The 27,479-nt window shown below is 34.9% G+C and overlaps 1 protein-coding gene across 5 annotated transcripts in view; it reads left to right on the forward strand.

Annotated features, from left to right (window-relative positions):
* Nucleotides 1-27,479, forward strand: part of CSMD3 (CUB and Sushi multiple domains 3) — a 528,421-nt gene that overhangs the window by 63,873 nt on the left and 437,069 nt on the right. For all 5 annotated transcript variants that reach the window (XM_048939546.1, XM_048939547.1, XM_048939548.1 and 2 more), the window contains exon 2: nucleotides 12,746-12,968. In XM_048939546.1, the coding sequence (XP_048795503.1) occupies nucleotides 12,746-12,968 (223 nt within the window). The remainder of the gene's footprint in view (nucleotides 1-12,745; nucleotides 12,969-27,479) is intronic.

Raw genomic sequence — 27,479 nt, forward strand, 5'->3', positions numbered from 1 at the left:
TATATGCAGACATTAACCCTATGAATATCTAAGATTGCAAATATTCATTAATCAATTCTGCATGAAAACAAGCACAGAATGTTTTGTGTCTTTGGTTAAGAGCATAATTAACTGTTGCAAAATCTATGATGATATCCATGAATCATCACTGATCTTTCCTGATAAAGTACTATAAAGAAGAAAAATATGTTTTTATAAGGGAATAATTTACAAAGGGAAGAAATTTCAATCTTCTGGTTTTCTTAATTATAAATATGATTTTGAAACATACTTCAATATTATTCAACTATTGCATTTCATAAGATTGAGAGAGTTTTCTATTTTTTTTTCACTTATTTAGAATTTCTGATTAAATATCATACGCTTTCTTGGTAGCAAGTGAATGATTTTTCTACAGATGTTTTGTGAGCAAAATTCTAAAAGAAAAGAAGTAATAAGGTTAAGAGAAAGTAGACCATGATTCCTAAATGAAAGTTAAAAATATGTGATTTTTTAACATAAAGGGCAGGTCTGACTCAAACCAGAAGATTCTTAATGCCCAGCATTTCTTTATGCTTGGAGGTGTCTTTTAGAGTTAATCTCTTGATTCAAAGAATATCTAGTGGAAAGGTTTATTTTATTGCTGCTTATTATGCCTAAATCTAATGTAAACAAATTAAATTTTGAGTGTAAATTTATTTTTATATTCTCTTTAACCATATGTAAGCATTTTTCAGACAAGTATTAATTCACTTGAAATCTTGAATGAATCGTTTTGAAGGTAACCTTTGGATTGCCATGTCTCTTTGTCTTCCTATTTTATTTTGTGTTTGTGAAGTACTGTGGGATTATTTCTGTACTTTGCCCCTGTACATACGCTGCGCTTTCAGAGACTACAGGTGAACTTTATGACAAAATGTCAGTCACAAAACATAGGCTTTTTTATTATTTTTTTTTTCCCATGGAAATCTGCTTTCTTTAGGCTTTCAGATGAGTTTTACCAGTTATTCTGTTAATCAGCTCAAATCACTATAGCCTTCATATAGGGCTTCATATTACATATTCAAAGATCCGTTCCAATTTAACAATTACAATCTTAGAAGCATACAATTATAGCTGAGTCTGGATTTCTGATTGCACTGAGCAGCAGTTGCATTCCCTCCTCCCACATAAATCATATGAATTTTGCCACAGGAATTCATCAAAGTCCTTTACTTCCAAGAAGTAAGTGCTATTTGAAAAAGTTGTTAGATTCACTCTGCATAGATTCAAGCTTATTACACTGCGTTGATAACTTTGTCACATATCTCAAATTACAACAAAGTAATTAACAGAGACAGAAAATATGATTATATTTTTTTTGAAAATTCTGTAATTTCCATACACACTGGGTAAATTATTCATACTGGGTGTGGATTCTATTTTCATTTCACTGCACTGATAGCAAAATCACACTCCTAATTATAGCGATAGTAAATAAGAGAGAAAAGAATATACTGCTCCTCATTTCTGTAAAAAATTCTATTGGCACAGTAGGCACTAATTGAAATTTTTTATTGCATCACATTTCACATGGATATAGAAGTTTTGCAGCACATGAAAACAAGATATTTTGTGTAGGAAGAAGGAAGATACAGGGTTACTGTTATTATTATTATTATTTTAAGTGAATACTATTCTTGCTCTTTAGCCCTTTTCAGATGCTTACAGTTGTTCCTTTAAAGCTGTTGCTATTATTCACTGATGTGATATGAGCTGGGAGAAACACATTGCAGTAAAGGAAGACAAAAAGTAATCAGATCTTGTCATTACCAACGAAGTTTGCTGGCTTCACTTTGTATTGACGGAAGATGCAGTCCTTGCAAAACTAGCAATCTTGCTTTTGCGAATACTACAGTGAGAGCAGTGGTGACAGCAACTCTGTTCTGATACATATGAGTAGGAATTGGAGACCTGAAATGTGCCCTGCTCAGGTAGCTCACCCTTCATGAAAGGCACAGGAAAATAAAGCACTATGAACATTAGAAGTATAATTTAGATGCCTTGGGAAGCTCTTTTGGGAAAATAAAAGGTATTAATATAATAATTTGAAATCACTAACTTACAAAGTTACCTTAGGCAGGATTCCTTTGCTTAACAGGAATCATCTTAAAAGCAAGTTAATCTATGTACTGTCTCATCATAATCAGTAGAGACTTTATGGAGTCTATTTATTTGATTGTATAGTCTGATATGTATGAGTAGGTGCAATTGAACTTATTGTTCAGCATTCCATTGACAATAATAGGAACCTTGTTGTTAGGACACTATAAACAGACACATTTAATAAAAATCTGTTCTTGCTCCTCATTTGTAAGCAGATGAAAGCAGAATAGATGTCATTATAGAAGCATGAAGATGACACAACACTCTAGATTGCATTCAATAGACAGGATGCTGGATACACTAGTCAGAAGATGTGCAATTAAAACTGAAAAGATAATCTGCTGGTACAGAAGCAAAACATACATTTGGCTTTGATCCTGTATAATAATTTCAGTGAGAGTTAAGACTCTAGGGGGATGCAGAAAAACAATGCCTGAAATCAACTTTTATATACCAGAATATGCTATGAACAACCAGCTATTTCATGGTGTGTCATGGAATTGTATCATAGAATCATAGAATCAACCTGGGTTGAAAAGGATTCCAATGATCATCTAGTTTCAACTTCCCTGCTATGTGCAGGGTCGCCAACCATTAGACCAGGCTTCCCAGAGCCACATCCAGCCTTTTCTAGAATGCCTTCAGGGATGGGGCATCCACAACCCTCTAGGCAATCTGTTCCTGTGTGTCACCACCCTCTGAGTGAAAAATTTCTCGTAATATCTAAAATAAATTTCTCAGTTTAAAACCATTCCCCATGTCCTATCACTATCCAACTATGTCATTTCTACTTACACCAGAATTTCACTTTGGCTGTATGATATCTTAATAAAGTTGTATATTGATATACCATCAAAGAATATGTAATTTAGAAAACTCATTAGATGGAAAAAATTATGAAGTTATATTCAGACATTACAATTAATTATGCTTCCAACCGCAACAACTATCCCTGAACACAAAGTGCCAGACAAGGTCTCTGGGACTTATTTCCATCTCTTCTTTGAAGTAATCAGTAATTTCTTTGCATATGACAAAGAGCTTGAGAACAAGAGTTCATGCTAAAAAAGGGTAGAAAATTACTCAAGAGTGGAAGTGGTTGGATTTTAAATATTTCATTGTAAATCCACATTTGTCTGACTCTGTATTTGCTGGGCATGAAATTGTGAAGATTAACACACTAACTCTCTCTTACACTACGAGAGATACCTTCTATTTATTTCCATGGAAACTACAACAGATATGAAGAACATAGTAACACTGTTTGATTCTCAGGTATAAAAACTGTTTTTCAACATAGTAAACACCATTAGCTATGCATTTTTTGTCAGTGATGAGCAAGAGCCTGCATACTGCATTTATAAAAACTATACCAACAGAAGTGGTCCATTGTTGCTGCTGCCATTGCAAAAACATACCATCAACCTCTCTCTGTGCTATCATCCATAAATGTTTAGCAAGTATCAAGAATGTCAGTGGGTACAATTTTTGTTCTGTGTGAAGGAATTCAGTTCCTCACCTTGTCTTCATATATGCTGCTATGTCAGATGTTATTTTTTTCAGACTGCCTTTCTGCTGCCATCTGTCACATAGCAAAAAAATAGAATACTGGTGGGAAGGTTCAGCCCTTGCTGCCATACCACGGATATTCACATCTGATGTCATAATTCAACAAATAATTTACTTTTGTGCAGTCCTCATATTTACTTTAAGATGCCAAGAGGATCTTTTTTTTTTCTTTTTTTTTTTTTTTTTAAATTATAAAATTAAAGCATTCAGTGTTAAGGATCCCCCTCCTGAAAATTTTGTAAGGTAAGACATTGCTATTGTCTAATATTCAATACAAAGATACAATATATTCTGTCTGAGAAAGTTATGAAACATTTTTTTCTTGCTTAGCACTGAGCAAATTTCAATACTGTGCTGAGATTCTTTGCTACTAATGCAGTGGAGTTTGTTTCAAAGTAATATCTTTCTTGTTTGGTCTAGTTTGTCATGTTAGATGGGATGATTATTCATAAGATGGTAGCAGTATTACCAACAATTTTTTGGAAATGTGGGATGCTGATTAATTTTAGAAATGCTACTAAAAAAAGCAGATGTCAGTACTGAAAAACTGATGAGATCCAAAGAGTGAAAAGATGAAATAAGCTAAAACCAGAGTACTTAAATTAAAATATATAACAAAAAATTATATGTGTTACTAACTTTATAAGAGGTGACATAGAACTTTGCAGAGTATTAATGACTGAGAGGGAGAAATTGAATGTTAGAAGTTGTGCCTTGAGCCATTACCTAGCAACTCTTCATTAAGTTTCAAGAAATAACTAATATAGATTTTCTGTGTGTACTGAAATAAGATGAAACTCAAGAAAAAAACTGAGAACAGAAATATACATTTTTCCTGGGCATTAAGTACTTGTCTACTTTGTGTAATAGGCATTTGTGAATGCTTAGTACCTAGTGCATCTGCCAAAATGTCAAAATTTCTATCAGCAGATGCTGTAAAAAAGTAAGTAATATGCCTAATTTCCTTGTTACATGCAAATGAACAAGAATACATTCAATCAACAATAAAATCTCTCTGTTTACAAGAATAATTTATTAAAACAGAATCATATAACTCTTTTCTCCAGCAGTTTTGCATGCTAAGTTCAACTATATTATCAAAGTTAGAATTATTGCATTAACATTTTGCCATCCATTTCTGTGCTTTTGGTGACTGTCTTTTTGAGATCTTTTTGGACGTTTTTTACATTCTTACATAGTTTTTATATGTTCTTTTTCTACTGGAATTTCTCATTACCTTTTCTTCTAATTTTGCTTATCATAAATTCAGATTATTCAGCACGGTTGATTAAGCTTGGGACAGATGAGTCTGTTCAGCCTGGAGAAGAGAAGGGCATGGGGAGATCTGATAGCAGTCTTTCAGTATCTAAAGTGAGCCTATCAGAAAGGGGACAGAATCTTTAGCAGGGTCTGTTGTGATAGGGCAAGGGAAAATGGTTTCTAAGAGAGGAAGTATTTAGGCTATAAGGAAAGGAACAGGTTACTCAGAGATGTGGTGAATGCCCCATCCTTGGAGACATTCAAAGTCAGTTTAGGCTGGGTTCTGAGCAATCTGATCTATTTGTAATTGTCCCTGTTCATTGCAGGGGAGTTGGACCTTTAAAGATTCCTTCCAATTCAAATGGCTCTATGATTCTATGATGCCATGAATATAATTTATTGACAGAAATACAAAGAGTAACTGTCATTTACAGTTAACAAAAGAGATTTTGTTTCACACTGGGATAGTAACCAAATAGTATCCAGAGTAGCTGGATTTTTCTTTTTATTTTCAAAGAGGAAGGAAAGAATGACACCAAAGATATGATTAAATATTTGTTGCTCTTTTCCCCCTTTTTTTTTTAGTAAATTCTAAAAGCTTAACTCAAGTTTTAACTAGAGAAGAAGAGAGAAGATTCAGATTTTCTTAATTGTGATTACTGTATATAGTGATTTCTGCCACACTTTGTAATTGTGCAAAATCAGCTGGGATGGTTGAGTCAGTAGACATCCTCTTCCTTGCCTCTCTCTCTTTGATTCACTGTCATAGTAAATACAGCTGCTTGTTGAAACTGCTCATCAGATGGAGTTTAAAACCCAGTTACTCCAGTTACATAAAATAATGTTCTTAGAAAGACTTTTACTCACTAAACTTTGTGTCTGGTTCAGTGCTCTTAATGACAGGAAATTCTAGGCTGTTTTATTTTAGAAAAGCCGTGGAAACTTCAGAATGGACATTTCAGTTTAATAATGCATTGTTTAAACCATAAGTAGACTTACCACAACATGGTTATAATTATTTAAAAGTTTAACATAAAGGATTTGATACAAAACTAAAATTTTTTAAAATATGTAGCTTGATTTGAGATTCCTGGTTTAGAAAACAGAACTTTAAACAGAAAACTCAACTGAAAAATACAATATGAATATTCAGCTTTTGACAACCTCTAATTTCAAACTCCTTCCATGATTTTATTTTTGGGGAACTACAGGCCCATCAGCCTGACATTGCTGCCAGGAAAGGTTATGGAGCAGATTATCTTGAGGTACATCACATGGCATGTAAGGGACAAAGAGTGGATCAGGTAGAGCCAGCGTGGGTTCGTGAAAGGCAGGTCCTGCCTGAACAACCTCATTTCCTTCTAGGATGGAGTGAGCCACCTGGTGGATGAGGGAAAGACTGTTGATGTAGTCTACCTAGACTTCAGCAAAGTTTTCAACAGTCTCTCAGAGTATTCTGCAGAAGCTGGCAGCCCATAGCTTAGACAGATAAACTCTTTGCTGGGTAAAAAACTAATCAGTCTCTTCTCCCGTGTAACAGCAATAGGACTAAGGGGAATGGCCCCAAGTTGCACCATGGGAGATTCAGTTTGGATTTTAGGAAATATTTATTCTCCGAAAGAATGGTCAGGCACTGGAACGGGCTGCCCAGGGAAGTGATTGAGTTACCATCCCTGGAGGTATGTAAAAAATGTTTAGATGTACTGACCAACATGTTTTTTGGGGGAAAAATTCATGATAGGGGGATGGTTAGACTGGATGATCTTAGATGTCTTTTCCAACCCTGGATGCTCTGAGATTCTGTGATTCATTTATAGGAAATGTGTCAGGAAACTGTTAGTTCACCTGTTTTCCTCACATTCAGTTGTCCACAGCTCTTTCATTTTTATAGTAGTTGCATAGTATATAATTCAGAAAATGAAAACCAGAAACCAGATCCTGCTATTCCATGCAGTCAAAAACCATATGTGTGTCTATCTGTCTAATTATGGATATTTTTCTTCCTTCACTATGTCTTCGTAGTGATCTCTATTTCTCTCCCATCTTATCTTCTGCTCATCTTGCCCATCATCAGAAAAGTGGTATTTTTTAAAATGTTCACTAAAGAGAGGAATGAGATATTGCCTATTTAATTCAAATCTGGTTCCTATTTAGTTGAAAGGAGTTTTTGAGGATTGTTTTTTTTAACTCTTTGGAGTAGATCAAAGACTGTATTTTTTCCAACTGCTGCTTCTCAAAGCATTTTAATTCTGCAGCACTCAGGTAGTTTAGGCTGCTGTATAAAACATGTCTCTTGGCAGAGAAACAGATCCATAATTTTTTCTTGATTCTCTAAGCAACGAGTTTTTTAAGCCATTTACAATCTTGTTAATATCACTTCATGCCAGCATCATATTTTGCTTGATAATGTTTATTTCCTATCTTAAAGCTTATTATAAGGTGTTTTGTTTTTGTTAACCATTCTGTAGTTTTTTGTTTTGTTGGTTTTTTAAATCCTTTCTTTTTCTCTTCTTCTGAGTTTAGCTAAATCTGTGACATGGTAGGATTATGGCAAAAGCTTTTTTTCCTTTTCTTCCTTCTTTCTTCCTTTTTTTTCAGAAATTAAATCTGTATGGATTTATTTTCAAATGTGACTTTGATATTATGTCCTCTTTAGGGTTGTCAGGAAGCTGAGAGTCATGGACAAACTCCTGCTTGCACCCAGTTCTTTTGACTTTTCAAGTGGAAGGGTTGCAGGAACAGTGGGTAAAAGGAGAAAAAAATCAGGTGTTCAGAGGGTCAGAAAGGCAATTTCCATGATTTGTTGTCCAAAAATGAAGAAGACATTGCACAGAATGTTTATTCTTATAGCTGGAAGAGAGAAGCAGGGTGTCAAAATACCGTTGAGATCAGAAATTTATTATTTGAATCCAAATAATCTGATTCCCCTGCATGTTTGGCAGCATTACTGTGTGTGAAGGTTATTAAATATGGCAGGCTTTCAGTCCCAGGGAGGATTTTTAATTCATTCTATGATGAAATTCCAAATGTCCTTTCTTGCTTTTACGTCTACTTCAATTGCCCAGATGGTTGTTACATCTGAGAGATTGCTATTTTCTGGCTACACAAGCAGGAAGGCACTTTAAATCAACTGATCTCTTGTTTAAAAGGCATCTAAGAGGAATAAGAGAAAAGCACTGATATATCTTTAGAAGGAAAGTTAACTACATACTGGGGCTAAAATCCTGAATTCAGACAACTTGTTGAAGCCAGACTTTCATTGCACGGCAGTAGTAGCAATGCTTTTAAAACAGAAACAAGAGATTATTTCCTGTCAAGGAGTTGTGGAAAAAAATAATAATAATAAATTAATGCCTAATGGTAGACAAAAATACAGTTTGTTTTTTTAAAAAATGACCATCTTCATCTGTTGGATGACATAGAGGATAATAGGTTAATGTTATGTCTTTTAAAGTTCCCCAAAGACTGATGACACTACTGAAGTTAATGCCTTTTTTATTTTAGTTATGGGATATGGCTATTTTTTTTTTTCTGTTGCAGAAAGTAAAATACATTTTTTAAATGAATTTTAATGACAAACAATATTTATTTCAATATATTTATCAAAAATACTGTGAATGTTTTTGTTAAACACCATCTGGTTTCTGTGTTAGCTATTTGCAATTCAGCTCTTCAAAATGGAGTCCACGTGAACATGAGCAATCTTTCCATTTCCTAGACCTAAGGTTGTTTGTTAAAATAAAAACATTCTCAGTGTTGTCACAAAGAGCAGAATCTGTTCTTCCTCTTCCACCTTTCACAGCTGAGACCTAGAGAATACTAAAATCCTTATCAACATTTTCAGGCTATACCAGTGAAATTAAACTTTGGAGGAAAAATAGTACTTCCTAGTTTACAGTAATGTTTGGTGTTCCACACCAACTCCAACAAGTTCTTTAAAACGCTGGAGAGCAGAAGCAAACAATGAAAGAGTTCTTCACCTGGGGAAGAATAACCACGTGCATTAAAACTTACAAGCTAATCTGTTGAAAAGAAACTCTACAAAGTAGGACCTTGTTGTCCTTCTACTTTACCTAGTAGAAAGCTCACTGTAAGAGCTGCTGTTCAGGAGAAAATGGAAGTATAAAAGATTCTTTGAGTACTGAGGTAAATACTCATGGAACTCTACGTGAATAGAAAATAGTTTCTGAAACAGTAGCAACATTAATGCCTTCTATCTGGTGTGGATTCCTATCTTACTGCAAACTACCCTGAAGATGCAGAATACTTCCATTCTGTTGCTCTGTGGTTTTAGAGTTGCTGCTTGTATGTGCAGTTTTCACATTGAGCACAGGAGGAAATTGAAACTCAGAAGGTACAAAGAGTTTACATTGTTTTGGGAATGGACACCAATGAATGACTTCAGTGTAAAAGTCAACTCCTTTCTCAAAGCAGTGTAAGGAAAGTATACAGACTGCTAGGCATGTGAGGAAGGCAGAGAAAAAAGTGGAGAGTAAGAAGGAACTAAATCCAATACGTTATTTTAAGTGCTAAGAAACTCCTGAAAATATTATGAGAAACCATAGAAGCAAGCGGTTTCTCAAACAAGAGGACAAGGGAGAATAAGAAAACAGGAAGGATAAGCACACAGGCACCATAAAATCTAAGATGATGTAAGATAACAGAAAAAGATCCAGTGCAACAGAAGTAACCTAGGAAAATATTTCTTCCTGACTTATGGTCATCATGAAAATGACTTTTTGTTTCTTGTTGTCAAAGACAATAGGCAGATCAAAGAATATAAATAGAAAAAGCTGTTGCAGAAGAATGTGAAAAAAAGACAAATGAGTAATGTTGATGGATCCTGAACAGAGGAGAGACACCAGATGGAGGGTGGAATAACTTTGCAAATAGGTAGATTGCATGCACAAAAAAAGGGAGATGAACACAGATGATATAATTAAGGAATACTACGAGATAAGATTGACTTTGCTTTAAGTTGTATGGTAGTGAAAGAGATGAAAGATCAGTATACATAAAAATACATAAATATATATGTGTATATATATCCTATGAGCAGCAAATCTTCCATTTTCTCAGTTTGCTCTTTAAGTAAAAGACAACAAGTACAAAATAATTCCTTAAAAAGAAGCAGGCAAGTACTTAGTATGTTCTTAGGGTGCTCATCCAACACGGTGTAGTTATCTTACAGTGATGACTGCTGTCAACAGAGGAAATTAAGCAAAAGGTGTGGAGAGCTTGGAAGGATGGCGCTGTGGAAATGTATTATGAAACAGTATAGTTGAAGGAGCAAAAGAAAAAGATTACTCTATGCTACCAGTATAGTTATGAGACATGCAAAAGCAAGGAGTAAAGATTTAGAATATTATTTGTCTTGATAGAAGGCAATGAATATTGAATACGGAGATAAGGAATGAACTGATGTTACTGATGTTTACTGTGAACGCAGACTGTGTGACTCCACAGTCACTCAAAGAATAATTGAAATCAGGAAGAGCAGTGGTGTTTTATGATTTCACAATACATTAATCCGCATAAGACTGATGAGATTTAAACGACTGAATTTTGACATCTAATAGGAAACTGTAAAGAGAACTTTGAATCACTCTAACTGGTATAAACACCAAAGGTGTTGATCCTGTTCACACTTAATGCACTAATCATTTTTCGTTTCTAGTGTAACTTAAATCTTTCAATTTTTTTTTTCTCATACTTTCAATAAAGTCTTGCATTTAATGAAAAGAGTTTGCAAGCAAATTTTGTTCTGAATCCTAGCTGTGAATTCTAGATGAAAAAGATCACGGTCATTAAAGTAGACCTTAACAACAGATTTCTGGAAAAGAAGTTAAACTGATATATGTAGAGACTTAGCTATTTTAAATGTCTTTTTCAATGACTATGTTTGGAGGAAGAGTGAGATTTCTATGAAGTGGATCATATGATGTGTTTAGTTATATTTAGTTTTGCAAAAAACATCATTCCAAACTATTTCTGAAATCCTAAATAAAATAACTTAGGTTAAACAATAAATAATATAAATATATAAAACTGACTTAAAAGTAGTAATGAGGAAGAGAGATGTCAAAAGTGACAAATAAAACAGACTTTTAGCAATGAATGCTAAAGAACAAATGAAAGTGTAGTCACTGATGTGAAAATATATTCTTTAAGCTGACTGGCACGAAAAAGATAGTTAAAATTTACTGCATGTATAGATGAGGCAAATGAATCCCCAATAACTTTCTAAGAAGATCTTCCACTCAATCTTTGTTTTACATATCTGTGATATACAGATAATAAACTAGTAATCACATTTCATACTAGGAATATTTTCTCATACTGAAAATAAATAAGAAAAGTGTGATAAAAAAAAAAACTGTGCCTCTCTTCTGTTGTCAAGAAAACTTACATTACAGTGTAACCATTTAATGTATAAAATCCTAAAAGACTTCTGTTTCTTACTTCAGAGAAAAGTTTTCTGTACATTTAAATGCTCAACATGAAGGCAAACTTGTGAATGTGCCATAAAGAAGATGATTTAATGAGCTCAAATATATCCATGTGTGTATAATTAGAGAATGACATCTCATTTGTTTGTAGTTTGTTATGAAGTATAATTCATGTTTCTATGAAATAGCATGCTGAGCAGCTGCTTCCCTCTGTTGATGAAATCTCCCTGCTAGTGGAAGTTGCTTGCTCTGAGCAAGAGGAAGAGATGTTTCTGGGGCATAAAAGCCAAAGCAGGGGAACCGATCAAATTTTTAAAGGATCAGTTGTCTGGAGAGGGGCTGCAGAAACAAATATATATGTGTGTTTATGTGTATGTATATACATATATATATAAGGACATAGAACAATTAAGAATTGCTGTAACTGAGATTCAGGACTGAGAACAAGAGCATAGAAAAACCCATGAGTACTCAGTAACCTGAGGGCATGTTTTTCTAATTATAGTTGTTTCATTTATTTTATTTTCCTTAGAAAAGAGTTTCTCTGTGCAGAAAAATATTTGCTAGCATTCCAAGAAAATCTAACTTTTGAATGTGGGAACTATTTTAAACATTTTGGGATATTCATATTAAAGGGAATCTATTGGCAGCTCTGTCCTTCAATCTTGATGCATTTGGGTATCAACCTATAGGCTGCTCACTGTTCATATTAATATTTTATTTAAATAGACACGTTTGTTTTTTTTCTGGTTACAAATACACAATAGATCTTCTTTACATGAGATAATACAGAGTTGTAACAGATGGCGATTTGACATTCAGCCTTTAAGTGCACAGTTTTCATACAAGAGAATTAATGTTGAGAAAAAGCTTCTTCATAATATCCTTTCAGTCTCTTCCTGGCTGAACTGGGTATGAGCAGCAGAAGGTTTATGGTTTAATCTGTAGCAGAACTGCACCAAAACAAAGAAAGTCATTGACTATGCAGTGGCTTCTCATCCTTTTTACAAAGAAAAAAAGAAGGAACCAATACAAATATTTTGTCTCATATTAAGTCATAGATGTTGTCTACATCAATTTACAAAGACACCACCATATGTCTTTATATAGTGTTATATAGTGTAGAAAACACATGTGTTATGCTTGTTTTGCATTTAGTTTCCATGACATATTAATATATAGTCTTCACCTTTCTAAACTCAGTGTTCGGTGAGAATTATTTTGATAAATTTATAGAAACCATGAATTGAAATTATATTTTTTAAAGAAGGTGATTTAATTCTATTTATTTATTTATTTATTTATTGCTAACTTCTGTTTCTTTGTTTGTTTATTTGTTTTAGGATTTATTTATACCTGTGGTGGAACTTTAAAAGGACTGAATGGCACTATAGAAAGCCCTGGCTTCCCATACGGATATCCAAATGGTGCAAATTGTACATGGGTTATAATAGCAGAAGAAAGAAACAGAATACAGATTGTCTTTCAGTCTTTTGCTCTTGAAGAAGAATATGATTATTTATCATTATATGATGGGCATCCTCATCCTGCAAACTTTAGGACAAGGTAAATTATAAATATTATTGAAATATAGCTTGTATTAAAAAAGTATGGGGATATAATTAATCTTAAATGCCTCTAAATTGTGAATTATTTCTTATTTAGACTATAAGATATGCTTTGTCCTTACTGATTGTTCTAATCTATTTATTCTAAGATTGTTCTAATCTATTTGTACTTTAATTCTATTTAATGTACTAAAGAATTAGCCTTCATAAAAGTTATTGTCTCTACAAAATGAATTAAGAAACATACAGTCATGGATAAATGAATGTAAAGTGAAAATGAGGTAGTGAAAATCTCAGTCTACATGATCTTGTGGAACTTTTGCAATTTTTGTGACAAGAGGATCTCTAGAGAGATTAGAAAAAGACAATTCCTTTTGAAGTGGAAAAATGTTTTTTTCTTTGTTTTGTGTGTGTCTGTAAGCATCTTCTCACACAAACGGATCAAAAGAGTAAAAAATTATTTGAAAAATCAAGAGCTTAATGAATCCCAGAATATAATTTTATTAGTGCATCATTCAGAGCCGTGACACAAATGTCCACTTCTGGAAAGCTGTAGTTTGAGTGAGATACATTTTCACAGAATCACAGAATCACCTGGGTTGGAAGGGACCCCAAGGATCATGTAGTTCTAATCCCCCTGCCTAGCAGGGCCACCAAACATACACATTCAGGTCAGGTTGCCCAGGACCCCGTCCAACCTGGCCTTAAACACGTCCAAGGACGGGGCATCCACAACCTCCCTGGGCAGCCCGTTCCAGGGCCTAACCACTCTCCTAGTAAAGAACTTCCCCCTAACATTCAACCTAAATCTTCCCTCCTTCAACTTAAAACCATTTCCCCTAGTCCTGCTATTGTCAGCCCTTTTGAAGAGTTTACTCCCCTCCTGGGTGTAGGTTCCCTTCAGGTATTGATAGGCTGCAATGAGGTCACCCCGCAGCCTTCTCTTCTCCAGGCTGAACAAGCCCAACTCCCTCAGCCTGTCCTCATAGGGGAGGTGCTCCAGCCCCCTGATCATCTTAGTCGCCCTCCTCTGGACCCTTTCCAAAATCTCTATGTCTTTCTTGTACTGAGGGCTCCACACCTGGACACAGTACTCCAGGTGGGGCCTCACAAGAGCCGAGTAGAGAGGGACAATCACCTCCCTGTCCCTGCTGGCCACCCCTTTCCTGATGGAGCCCAGGATCCCATTTGCCTTTCGAGCTGCCAGAGCGCACTGCTGGCTCATGTTCAGTCTCTCGTCCATCAGGACCCCCAGGTCCTTCTCTGCCGAGCTGCTCTCAAGGACCGCTCCTCCCAGCCTGTACAGGTGCCTGGGGTTCTTCCGGCCCAAATGCAAAACCCTGCACTTTGCCGTGTTGAACCTCATTAGGTTCACCCGAGCCCAGCTTTCCAGCCTGTCGAGGTCCCTCTGAATGGCATCCCTTCCTTCCACCGTATCAACCGCACCACTCAGCTTGGTGTCGTCAGCAAACTTGCTGAGGGTGCACTCAATTCCCTCATCGATGTCATTAATAAAGATGTTAAAGAGCACCGGTCCCAAGACAGACCCTTGGGGGACACCACTTGTTACCGGCCTCCACCTGGACATAGAGCCATTGACCACCACCCTCTGTCTGCGGCCTTTCAACCAATTGCTTATCCATCGGGTCGTCCACCCATCAAATCCACTTCCCTCCAATTTGGAGATGAGGATGTGGTGGGGGACCATGTCAAAGGCCTTGCTCAGGTCCAGGTAAATGACATCGGTCGCCTTCCCTTCGTCCACCAATGCCGTCACTCCATCATAGAAGGCCACAAGATTAGTTAGGCATGACCTTCCTTTAGTGAAGCCATGCTGGCTGTCTCGGATCACATGCTCATTCTTTATGTGACCGAGCATGTTGTCCAGGAGGATCTGTTCCATGATCTTCCCAGGCACGGAGGTGAGACTCACCGGCCTGTAGTTCCCCGGGTCCTCCCTGCTCCCCTTCTTGTATATGGGAGTGACGTGACCCTTCCTCCAGTCGTCCGGGACCTCACCTGACAGCCACGACTTCTCAAATATGATGGAGAGCGGCTCGGCAACCACCTCAGCCAGCTCCTTCAGGACCCTGGGATGCACGCCATCCGGCCCCATAGACTTGTATTCATTCAGTCTAAGGAGGCACTCTCGGACTTGCTCTGCCCTTACAGTGGGGAGGGATTTACCTCCTTGGTCCCCACATAGAGGTTTGGGGATGCAGGGTTCAGGGACGTGAAAAAGACTAGAATCCTGGCCACCAGTGAAGACTGAGGTGAAGAACTCATTCAGCACCTCAGCTTTCTCTTCATCTGTTGAAGCCAGTTCTCCTTTTAAATTAACCAAAGTAGGTACGCCCGTTTTGGCCTGTCTCTTCTGGGCAATGTACCTGTAGAAGGTTTTCTTATTGTTTTTCACGTCCCTTGCCAAGTTCAGTTAATAACAAGTTCAGTTAACAAGTTCAGTTATTCAGTTCAATAGCAGTGTAAATCGTATTGCTCATATATTTACTACTAATATTTATCATGATAAAGAATGCAGCAAATATTCTCATTCAGGAAGCATCCAGTTTCATTTTCGCTTGCATAATGCTGCTCTAAAAAAGGGATCACATAGTCACAGAATCAATTAGGTTGGAAGGGACCTTGTGGGCAGGGTTGCCAACCACTTGATCTGACTGCCACTAGATTAATCATGCCTTGAAAGCCTTCAGGAATGGGGCACACGTAGCTTCTCTGGGCAGCCCGTGCCAGTGACTCACCACTGAGTGAAGAATTTCCTTCTAACATATAATTCAAATCTCCCCTCTTTTAGTTTAAAGCCATTTCTCCTTATCCTGTCACTGTCTGCTCATTGAAAAAGTGAGTATCCCTTCCACTTACAAACTCCCTTCAAGTACTGGAAGGCCACAATGAGGTCTCCCCAGAGCCTTTTTCTCTCCAAGGTAAACAAGCTCTGCTCTCTCAACCTTTCTTCACAAGAGAGGTGTTCCAGCCCTCTGATCATCTCTGTGGCCCTCCTTGGACCTGCTCCAAAATTTCTGCAATGGAGCTGCTGATCAAACTGAGGGAAAAGAAAAGGAAGTACGCCCATATTTCCTGTGGAAATCCCTGTGGAAGCAGGGATTCATGGCCTTGGAAGAAAAGGGATAGGGTTTCATAATGTTAAATATTATATAGCAGGTATTGATTTACTGATAATAATGTAAAAAAAATAAAGAGAGGAAGAATTCCAATCCAGAACCTGTTCTTCACAAATAGGTAATACATTACTAGAGGAAAATCAGAACGGTAAAACTCTTCATCTCAAGTGCAGGTTGTTAATTCTGTTTTTCAAATGCATAACATCCAGTAGATTTGGGAAAAGAATGGGAAGGGTGAGAAGACAGTGTATTTTATTTTTTATCTGTTTGCATTCACAAAACGTAATCAAATTTCATTCGTCATCATTTCCTTAATCTTATTGAAAGAGGTTTTTGTATGACATAAAGAAATTTCACAGTTGGGCTGTTTGTGAAGCTCATGGTCACCGACTTCATTCCCATACAGATTTGTATATCTCTGATTATTTTTCTCCTCAGATTTGAATCTTGTTGAATTTTTCAGTTATGAACTATCTTCAGTAATTGCTGAACATACTTAACTGGTAAAAATGGCACTAAATGGCAGCTAAACAACCATAAATGAAAGAAAAGAATGTCAGATATGGCCATAAAAGAAAGCGCCCAAATATCTACTTCTATCTTTTATTTTATTGTATATGCTTGATCAAGCAAATTGAATATGCTAGATATTTGCCTCAAACTATAAATAGAGAAAATTGAGAATAATTTAAAGCTGAGAAGACTATGTATGTATTTATATTTCTATAAAACATATTTTTATCACCTAAAAATAAAGGCAGTTTGCAGAAAAAAATAATATTATTGTGTTTGACTAAGCTTTCAGCATATTTCATTCTTCTGAGTATTTATATTTTCTCCCAGCTGGGACCAGAATGTTCATACAGCAGGTAGGGACAGTTAGGTAGCTGAGGACCAGAAACCCTAGATTGTAAACTAGTATATAGTCTGGACACTGGGGATGAACTGCAACAGAGTCCTAGGGCCCATGTGTAGGTGTAAGAGGGAATCACAGCTGAAGCTGATCATGGCCAGGAAGGCCTGTTGGATTCCTTCAGGCCTTGATTTAATATCTAGGACAAAATAAAAGGCAAGATTTGGATACTGCACAAAAATAGATAAGGGACTAACTACGTGAGTTTTTCACTGACTACTCTTCATATTACTCACTGAATTACTCACTCATATAGAAACAGCAGTTAATTTTAAAACATGCAGTTAGTATTGGTGATATGATGTATATATAGGTGGCTAAGAGAATGACAGCCCCAGTAGTGACATATACTTGTCTTTTACTTTACAATCTATATAATTGTTAGTACACCTATTTCTTAAGAAATTCCTGAGCATGGTATTTAATATACTTTCAATAAGTACCAAAGAGCTTTATTTTCTATTTTCTATTTTCTATTTTCTATTTTCTATTTTCTATTTTCTATTTTCTATTTTCTATTTTCTATTTTCTATTTTCTATTTTCTATTTTCTATTTTCTATTTTCTATTTTCTATTATTTTCTATTTTCTGTTTTCTTTTTCCTCTCCTCTCCTCTCCTCTCCTCTCCTCTCCTCTCCTCTCCTCTCCTCTCCTCTCCTCTCCTCTCCTCTCCTCTCCTCTCCTCTCCTCTCCTCTCCTCTCCTCCCAATATACAATATATAGCAATACATTATATATGACAATATATATTTTATATATATATATAATATATATATTTTACATAACAATAACAGAAAATTATAGTGCCATTATTTAGTTGCTCTGCTTCTTCATCTAGATATGCTGAATATGTGTTTCTTTTTTTAGTAGATCAATGCAGATGAAGTCTGGGTCAAATAGGTAGCAATTAGTCTTAGCTGTTAACATTACATAGCCTCCAGATTGTTGTATGTCACATATTGCCACCCTGGTAGCTACAGTAATCCTTTTCTTCTGATCAGCACACTATCATTTTTTGTTCCTTAAAATTCTAACCTTACCATTCACTTTTTTTTTTTTTTTTTTTTTGATAGTTTATATCTATGCTTATTAGTTACTATCTCCCAGCCAAACTGGCTACCTTATTTTGAGGGGGATCTGTGATGCTACCTTCTTTCTCCTTTTCCTCTATGTCAGGGTTTCTGTTTACAGGATTTCCTGCATAGAGGATTTCTTTTATTTATAATAAATCTAAGTTCTCTTTCTCTTCACACTTCCTTTATCCTTAGGTTATCTATAGTGCTGCAGTGCATAGCACAGTTTTCCTAAACATAGCACCTGGATGCTGTGCTATGTGTTGGCTCCATTTTGTCAGTCCAGACAGTTTTCTTGCATGTAGCTCCATGTTGGTTTATGTGTGTATATCCTCATGTTCTTTGTAAGTTCTGTCTCATGTGGAAAATTTCTTGCTTACAAAAACCATATAGAGACACTTACCAAATCATTTGTCTTATACTATTACCATTTCAGATCCCATCATTAGACTTGCCCTCCAAAATATTCTATCCTTTTCACCTGCTACAATAAAAATTACTCAAGCTAGCACAATCAGTAATTAATAATAAAATTAAGAAGAATAAAATTGTCTTTTTGAGGTTTTAGTTTAAATTTGGCAGAGTCAAAGTAAAGTTGATTATTTGGATATTTTGCCTTTAAGATGTATTTCAGGGTGGAACACTTGAAATAATTCCCAAGTAATACTGACAACTAGAAATGTGCAATGCTTACTTTTTCACTCTTCTGTTTAAATATTATTTGGTATAAACCAAAAGTTGTTGATAGTTAGTGGAATTTTACTGAACATAAAATATTTCCGTAATCATCAGAGGCAGATGTAACTTGGAGGTTTTTCCACTCAACCTGTTTTTACTACATCCTAAATAAAGGTACTTTTCTTCTCTCACCGCTATTCACTTTTCTCCAGATTTGCAACCAGAGCAGAAACAATGAGTTGATTAGAATCAAATAAAGGACTCAGCACTTTGAAATACCTCCAAATAGCTGATCACTCTGTCATTGATTTTTCATTAAGCCGAGCCACTGTTCTATAGCTTTCTTCATTATTTGCATGAAAAGAGAAAACACTGAAGGAAAGAAAGAATTTCACTTGAGAATTTATGGGCCAGTGAAAAAAACAAGTAGGATAACACTGTTCTCTTAAAAATAAATAAATAAATAAAGGGAGAGAGAGAAAAAGAAAAGGGCTGAGTTCCAGTAAAAAATCACTGAGGAGGAAGGGAGAAAAAGGAAAAAAGATCAGAGAGTAAAGCCGATTTGATAGTAGAGTAATGGCAATTAAATATATGGAACAATGGCACCAGCAAGTAATGAGGAAAATGATGGAACAGATAATGGAATTGAATTAACTAAACCTAAAAAAATATCAAAAAAAAAAAAAACAAAACACGAGATAATATGTAGAATTTAGAAAATATGGTCATACAGTAGTAAATACAACAAAACCTGTAGGCAAGAGAAAAAAAAAGATAAATGAAATAAATGTAGCAGAATGTAATGATAGACATTCAAGACTTTTGGACTTGAGATGTGATTTTTGAGCAGGAGAGGAATTTATCTTCTGGAATCTGAAAAGACTACTTCATTAAGAAAATACACTGAAGCAATAAATATTTAGCATTTTGATTATAAAAAATGAAAACAGAGAGAACAGTTGCTTACGTCAAATAAGCTACATTCTTGGGTATATTTTGATAAGATGTTATATTTCTAGATACCCACTGAAGGTGAAAGGTAAAAAAATTAACTAAATCTGATGAAAGAAAATGCTAGCTTAGAAAAGGGAGAAGACATGAATTTATAGGACTTCCTGATATGACCTTGACCAAACTACATTAATCCAATGTGCTTCCATTTTTGCATTGCAATGTACATGTAATACAAACCTACTTCTAAAGGTGTGACAGAAACTTAGATTGTTAAAATCTATACACAAGACTGAAGTAATTTTGTTAGTTAAATACTGGTTAATATTAAAAAAAAAAATTAAATGAAATTTACAGAGAGAGAAAAGTTTAATTTATCCTATGTTTAACTGCACTAGAATTTTCTATGAAATAAAAAGGATTTGCTTTCTTGCTCAGAGTTTAAATCACTTTCTGTATGCCAGTCTAAATACAGTACTAAAGCAATGTATAAACTTACTGCATTTTGCAAACAGAGAACATTCCTTGTAAACTTTTTCCTTATCCCTATAGTTATTTTTAAGACTATACAAAAAAAATCTGTTCTTGGTCAAATGTTGTTTCTTCTTATCTATGGCCAACAAGAAACCAATAAAGATAACTGTTGCTGCAGATTGCAAATAGATCTTCTCAAAATCCTTTACAGTATTATTAAAAAAGTTGATAAGAACGGCACTCTAGAGTAATAAGCACAGAGTTTTCAGAGCTTGTATTTTTAGTAGAATGCTGGCTGTTAGAATAAGTGAAATGAAAAGGGCAAGTACACTAATCATAGAATCATAGAATCAATCAGGTTGGAAAAGACCTTAAAGATCATCGAGTCCAACCGTGACCTAACCATACTACCCTAAATCTAACAACCCACTGCTAAAGCATGTCCTTGAGCACCACATCCAAATGCTTTTTAAATACATCCAGAGATGGTGACTCAACCACCTCCCTGAGGAGATTATTCCAGTGCTCAACAGCCCTTTCTGTATAGAAGCTTTTCCTGATAGCCAACCTAAACTTACTCTGGCACAACTTGGGGCCATTTCCCCTTGTCGTGTCACCGTGCTCTTGTTGTCAGATGCTTGCCTTTCAGGTATTGGAAGACAGCAATAAGGTCTTCCCTCAGCCTCTGTTTTCCCAGACTGAACAGCCCCAGTTCCTTCGTAGGGCACATTCTCTTGCCCTTCACAAATCTTGTTGCCCTTCTTTGGACCTGCTCCAGAACCTCTAGGTCCTTTCTGTACTGACGTGCCCAAAACTGAACACAGTCCTTGAGTTGAAGCCTCACCAATGCCAAATACAGGGGCAGGATGACTTCCCTAGTCCTGCTCACCACACCATTCCTGATAAAAGCCCAGATACCTTTGGCCTTCTTGGCCTCTTGGGCACACTGCTGGCTCATATTCAGCCAACTTCAGTATTCAGTATATCAATACACCACGTTCTCTTTCCATCAGGCAGCTTTCTCACCACTCTTCCCCAAGCATGTAGGGTTGTCTGGGGTTGTTGTAACCAAATGCAGCACCCGACACTTGGCACTACTGAAACTCATATAGTTAACCTTGGCCCATCAATCCAGTCTATCCTGGTCCCTCTATAGTCCCTTTCTCCCCTCTGGCATAAATAAAGTAAAAAATGGGGAGTGTTGTGAAGGGATAGCACGTATGCAGATAATGTTTCTGATAGGCGTTTATTACATTTATTTCTGTAATATCAATAATTTAGGTGTTGAGTAAGACTTGACAGAAATGAGAAGATGAGAAGAGGAAGATTCTATAAAGCAAACCCAGACAAACTCTAAAATGGAACTACTGCCCAAAACTCTTGAGTGAAAGCATTTGTACTTGCAGAATCTCTCTACAATATAAATTTTTGTATACTGTAGTATTCATACTATCACTTTGAGTGTACCTGTTTGTAAATTGCTGAAAGTATGGTGCAGTATTGAACTGTTATTTCTTTGTAACCTGTCTTCACAGAATCTGCATATTACTGACTCCATAGACACAACCTTAATGAAAAGGTCTCAGGGGCATGTTAATCAAGCTAATTGCCTCTCATAGACCTTTGATTATTAATTGCTGCAAAAACATTCTTTGCCTAGACCCAACTGCATTGTAAGTTAAAGCAGATCATATGAAAATGAATCATGTTTCTCATGGTATCTGTTAATTATTTTTAAGTCTTCTATGGAATTCTAGTAATTATATGAAATAAAAGTCTATTTAAATTTAGAATTTAAAAATTATTTTATATATAAATTTGTTATTAGTCATAATATTCACCCATACCAACCAAAGAAGAAGAAAATCAAGCAAACCCTTTCATTGGGGAAAAAAAACAAACAAACAAACACAAAGATGATAGAAAAAATGTTATTCAATGGATAAACAATTTTATTTATTTATTTATTTATTTATTTCCAAAATAAATCCTTTATAAAGTACTATAAATAATTCTGTTTCCATATACAAATATTATGTTCCATGGCTTAATCTTGATGTGTATTAAAAGATTGTAGTTAAGGTTATGGATAGGGCAAAAAATTAATTCTCTGTTTTATCATTTAAATGAAAACCAATTTATTTGATTAGGTTTATTCCTCAAATATTAGCTTTAAATGTATTTCTGAATTCTTTTTTCACAATATTTTCACCATCAAACAATTCATATTCAATTTCTAATTCCATTCCACATTTCTTAAGAAAATTGTTTTATCATTTTCTGTTCTATAATTCCAAGATGACTATAATTTAATTTTCCTATCGTATTTTTTTAAATTTTATTTTATTTTTATTTTTATTATTATTATTATTTGCTACTTTAAATTCAGTCTAGGAAATTATCACACTTGAAGATTTTTTTAAGATCTTATAATTGCCTTAAAGAAAGTTACAGAAAGTACTCAATGAAGCTTTTATACACCCTGAAATAAATTTCAGTCTGGTTTCTGTTTGCACAATAGTGCATTCCTGAGATATTGCTTCACATAATTTGCAATAAACGAGATCCTGATAGACTTCTGCTTTTTGGTATACTGAGCTTTGAAACTGCATTTGACAGAATTGTCCAGCATTATGTAGAGGACTTTAAAAAAATCTCAGCAAAAGTCACAATCTAAGAAAAATACTTCTCTGAAATGAATGTGGTACTGCAAGCATGGAATTGCATTTATCTGTGTAGTAGAATGTTGAATTCTCAGAACATAATCTAAAATAATTTTTCATGATGGACTTTTCTTAGTGATGATGGTAGAACTTACTTTGTATGAAGAGGCAATACTTTATTTTGAAAGGACTGTCTTTAAGAGTGGAGCAGTGCAGGTACACAGAAGTGTATTATTAAAACTGTAAATGTAGTTACCTAGTTACTGCTGCAAGAATAGTTCTAGTTATTTCTTAACATTTAAGGATATTAGAGAAACATTTTCAATTTTTGGAACAATGGTAGTACACTGAGCAATTTATTCATCACAGAATGGTGTTATGAACTATATTGTCAAGCTATACAGGAAATTGAGAATAATATTCTACTTGTGCTTTTATTGTTGTCATGGGTAAACTACCTTTTGTTCCAACACTAATGACTTTTGGAATGACTACCTATGTTTATCATTTATTAGAAAAAAGTATCTATATAACTAAAAAGCTTTGTACTTCTACATGCTAACAAGTTTGTCTCAGACGAGTTACATTTTTCAGGGGCCCTTTATGTATATTAAAGTAGGAAGACTGGTATCAATTACCCAGTGATTATAGATACCTCTTATTTTAATGGAAATATATAGAACTGAACTGTAAAGGAACTAAAGATGAGACTCAAAGCCCATGGAGATGATTGTGAAGTTATCCAGTGATTACACAAGGAGTTCTGAAATAAATTGAAGAAAGACTTAGAATTTCAGATGTGTACAGGTTAAAATTACTTGCCTGACTTTTTTTTCTGTTTATACTAGATTTAAGTGGTTTGTTGTCTTTTCTGTAAGAAATAATTCCACTTATCATTACTATTTATTCCTATTCCCATCATATCATAGGAATGGTCTGAAAAGAGTACAGTTTTAAAATCATACTTACTGTAATTTTATTTGAAAATCTGAAACTTAACTATGCTGAGAGGAGACTTTCACATTTCCTAGAAAATCTGCCTTTTATTTTTGTGAGGATAGAAAAACAAATTGTCTACCTGTGCCGATAGTCTGTGTTGAAAAGAGATTAGGGAAATGAAAAACCGCATTTTCTAAGTCTGAATTTTATATTTTTATTTTTTTCTCCCAGGGAAGGACTCTCATTTTCAATTTTAATTCAATATGTATTTTCTTTAAAACTGCTTTAACCTTCCTGTTATAAACTGTAGAAATGTGAAAAGTTTGCTATGGCTTTTTAGTAGCTAAGAATCTCCATCTCTGAAGTGATTTATTCTAGTTGTTGTTGTTATGCAATGATGTCTCTATATTTAAAGAAAGTGAATTTTTCCATATAAAATCACAGATTCTGAACCACATGCAGTTGAGAACTGGATGCAGATACCTTTCCCTCCTTCACCTGCCTTCCCTACTACAATGTTAACTTTTTACCAGAACGGCAATAACATGATGACAATAATGTCACAGGCATTGTTTCATAGATAAATTTCAAAGCTCTTGTAGAATTTGAAGATGCTCTGGACATTCCCAGTACATACAGTGGTGATAACTAAAATATGGCATCTCTCCTTCTACTATTTTGATATTTTCACAAGTTAAGTTAAAGTTACAAAAGATAATTCAACTCATTTAAAAACTTGCTATCACTTAAAGAAGCAAATCTTTCTCCTATTTTCCTTTGACTTTGGCCGAGTGATCTTTTCCTTTGATTCTGTCACTCATTGGACACACCTTTGTATATATGCTTCCCTTTGCTAACTGATTTGACTTGGATTTATTTTTAAATTTTTAAGTTCTTCACTAGTTTGGTTAGATGAATCATTTCAGACAAAAGTGTTCAAAGAACTGTGAAGTCAATGATAGAACCATGAGTAACATGGAAGAAACAGAATTCCCTCTTCTGATGCTTAGAAAGCTCCAAGATCAGTACTGTAGCATTCATCCTAACACATCTTTAGGAGGAGAGTACACTATAACATTATCATGTTTCAGCTAGAGGCTTAAAATAAGCAACATGTACTTCACTATTTAAAATAGTAATAATAATAATAATAATAATAATAATAATAATAATGTTACTTTAAGGACCCCGAATATTTTTGATAGCTGTAGAAGTAATTCTTGAAATATGTTTTATTCTGATAACTTTCCCTATCCAATAACCAGCTGAATTTTTACCACAGGGATTTTTAAAAATTGTTTCATATGGTAGTGAGATATGGCTCTCTCACTTAAAATTTGAAAATTTTCTGGCTATTTTTGATGTGTTAAATTAAATTTACTGTTATAAGAAAAATAATTATTTTTAAATCTTCTTTTATTTATGATGCTAAAAATGAGTGAAGAACTGTCTAATTAAAGTTTCACATTAGTAATGGATACTGGGAGGTTTTAGAAATTTAATTTGTGAAGAAAATAATGATCAAGCCAAAACCTCACGAGTAATTTATTGTTTAGTTAAAAGCAGCTGCTCAATTAAAAATCTTAATCTTTGCCCTGTGATCATTACATGAATAGTTTTGCATTTTGTCAGGGAAAAAGTGTCATTTTCACAAAAATTAATTACTTCATAAATCATATGTTGATTTGTCAGTGAATTTTTGAATGCATTTCTATTAACATTTTGAGTGAGATTTAAACTTGAGCACTGTTAGACCTTTCTGCTCTATTTTGTTTATTTTATATGCTATTAAGGCAAATGTTTACTTGTTTTAAACTGATTGAATAGGCATATAAAAACACAGGGGCTTCTCCTATTCACATCTGAATTGGAATTCTTTTATAAATTATGGATGGCAAGAAACAAAGATAAATTTAACACATGTTCCCTATCCCACACTTTGTTGGCTCAACTACACTCATTATTTCTTATCTCCTCTATCATCCCCTACCCTGAGTGGTGCAGGAAGGATGGGGAAAGAGCAGTGGTTGGTTGATAACTCTGCTCTACTTCTCCTTCCGGCTCATAATTTCCCTTACTCCACTCTGGGTCCGCCTTGGGCCACAGTGTAGATATTTGTACCACTATGATCTCCACAGACTGTAAAATCTGCTTCAGTGTCTGAAGTACTTTCTTACCCTCATTCTTTTCTCACACTGGCATTTGTAGAGCCACTTCCCACATTTTTTCCTCTTCTGGATTCATTGGGAAATAATTGATTTTCTTTGTCGTGTCTGGTATGGTGCTATGTTCTGACTTTAGGAGAAAAACAATGTTGACAACATCACAATATTTTAGTTATTCCTCAGTAGTGCAGTACAGAGCCAAGAACATTTCAGCTTCTCAAACTGAGGGGAGTGAGAGAGTCCAGAGGAAACTAGGAACTGAGAAGGGATAGAATCAGGATAACAGACCTAAACTGGCCAAAGAAATATTCCACATCATATATGATTATGTAAAAATTATGAAACTGTGGAGAGTTGGCTGGGGAAACCAGCCCCTGCTTAGGGTCTGCCTGGGCATTGATCAGATGGTGGTAAGCAATTTCACTATGTATATTTATATGATTATCATGAATTATTACCATTACTATTATTTTTTCTCTTCCTTTTCTGTTTGGGTAAATAGTTTTTATCTCAGATTATGAGTTCTACTTTGTGTTTTTAATTCTGTCCCCATCCCTCTGGGAGGGAGAACAGTGAATGAATGTCTGTGTGATACTTAGCTGCCTGCGAGGTTAAACTACAGTAATTTATTTTTTTTTCCTGAAACCTCGTGCTGCCTATCAGCATATTACCCTTTTGAAAATTTGCTTTCCCAGAGGCACCACTACCTGGTGTCTTCCAGATGGAAGCTGCTGGAAATGGTTGGAACCAGCTGTCAGACAATAGCTTCTTTTCCCAGAGACTCTACTGCTACCAAAAGCTTAAACATGAAACAAATGCCCATGTAGAACACACAAATTACAGAGTGAGTCTCAAATTAGTTACAATAAAAATCAAGCAAATTAGCTAGAATTTTTTCTTGAATCACAAGATTTTTTGTCCCTTCTACAACCAGCAATTCTTTCATTGATGTACTGCTTGGTTATTAACTACTGTTTCAGCTCATTTTGAATTGCTTTGATAAATAATTTTTGGATTAATAACTTTTGAATTGGTAAACTACTTCAACAAGTAAAATTGACATTTTTCACTCAAATTTCATGGGATTTTTTTAATTATTATGTAGAGATGGATAGCTTTTTAAATTATAATAGTTATTTTCTAAAAGTATAGCAGAATGCTATCCAAGAGTACGATCTTTGATTATTTGAGTATTACTGAAGAATGAATATTGAGACAATAGAAAAGGTTTGGAGTATGAAGGATTAGAAATGAACATATTGCAATTTCAGTTGTTTGAGACTACTTTACTTTCTAATACATTGATGGAAAAATAGTTAAACAAATCTGCCAAAAATGCAAAAGGGTAAGTCATTATTTCTGTATCCAAAATTCACTAAAAATGTGAGCTGTGATTTTATTTCCATCATGATGCAATCCATCAGAAGTCCTTTGGAGCATATTTGAACCTGTCTTAGATTAGGGACTGTTGCTCCTTGACATTTTTGCCTGTGATGTTCTTGGAACCTGCTAT

Source organism: Lagopus muta, chromosome 3, assembly GCF_023343835.1.
Source record: "Lagopus muta isolate bLagMut1 chromosome 3, bLagMut1 primary, whole genome shotgun sequence".
Taxonomy (NCBI): Eukaryota; Metazoa; Chordata; class Aves; order Galliformes; family Phasianidae; genus Lagopus; species Lagopus muta.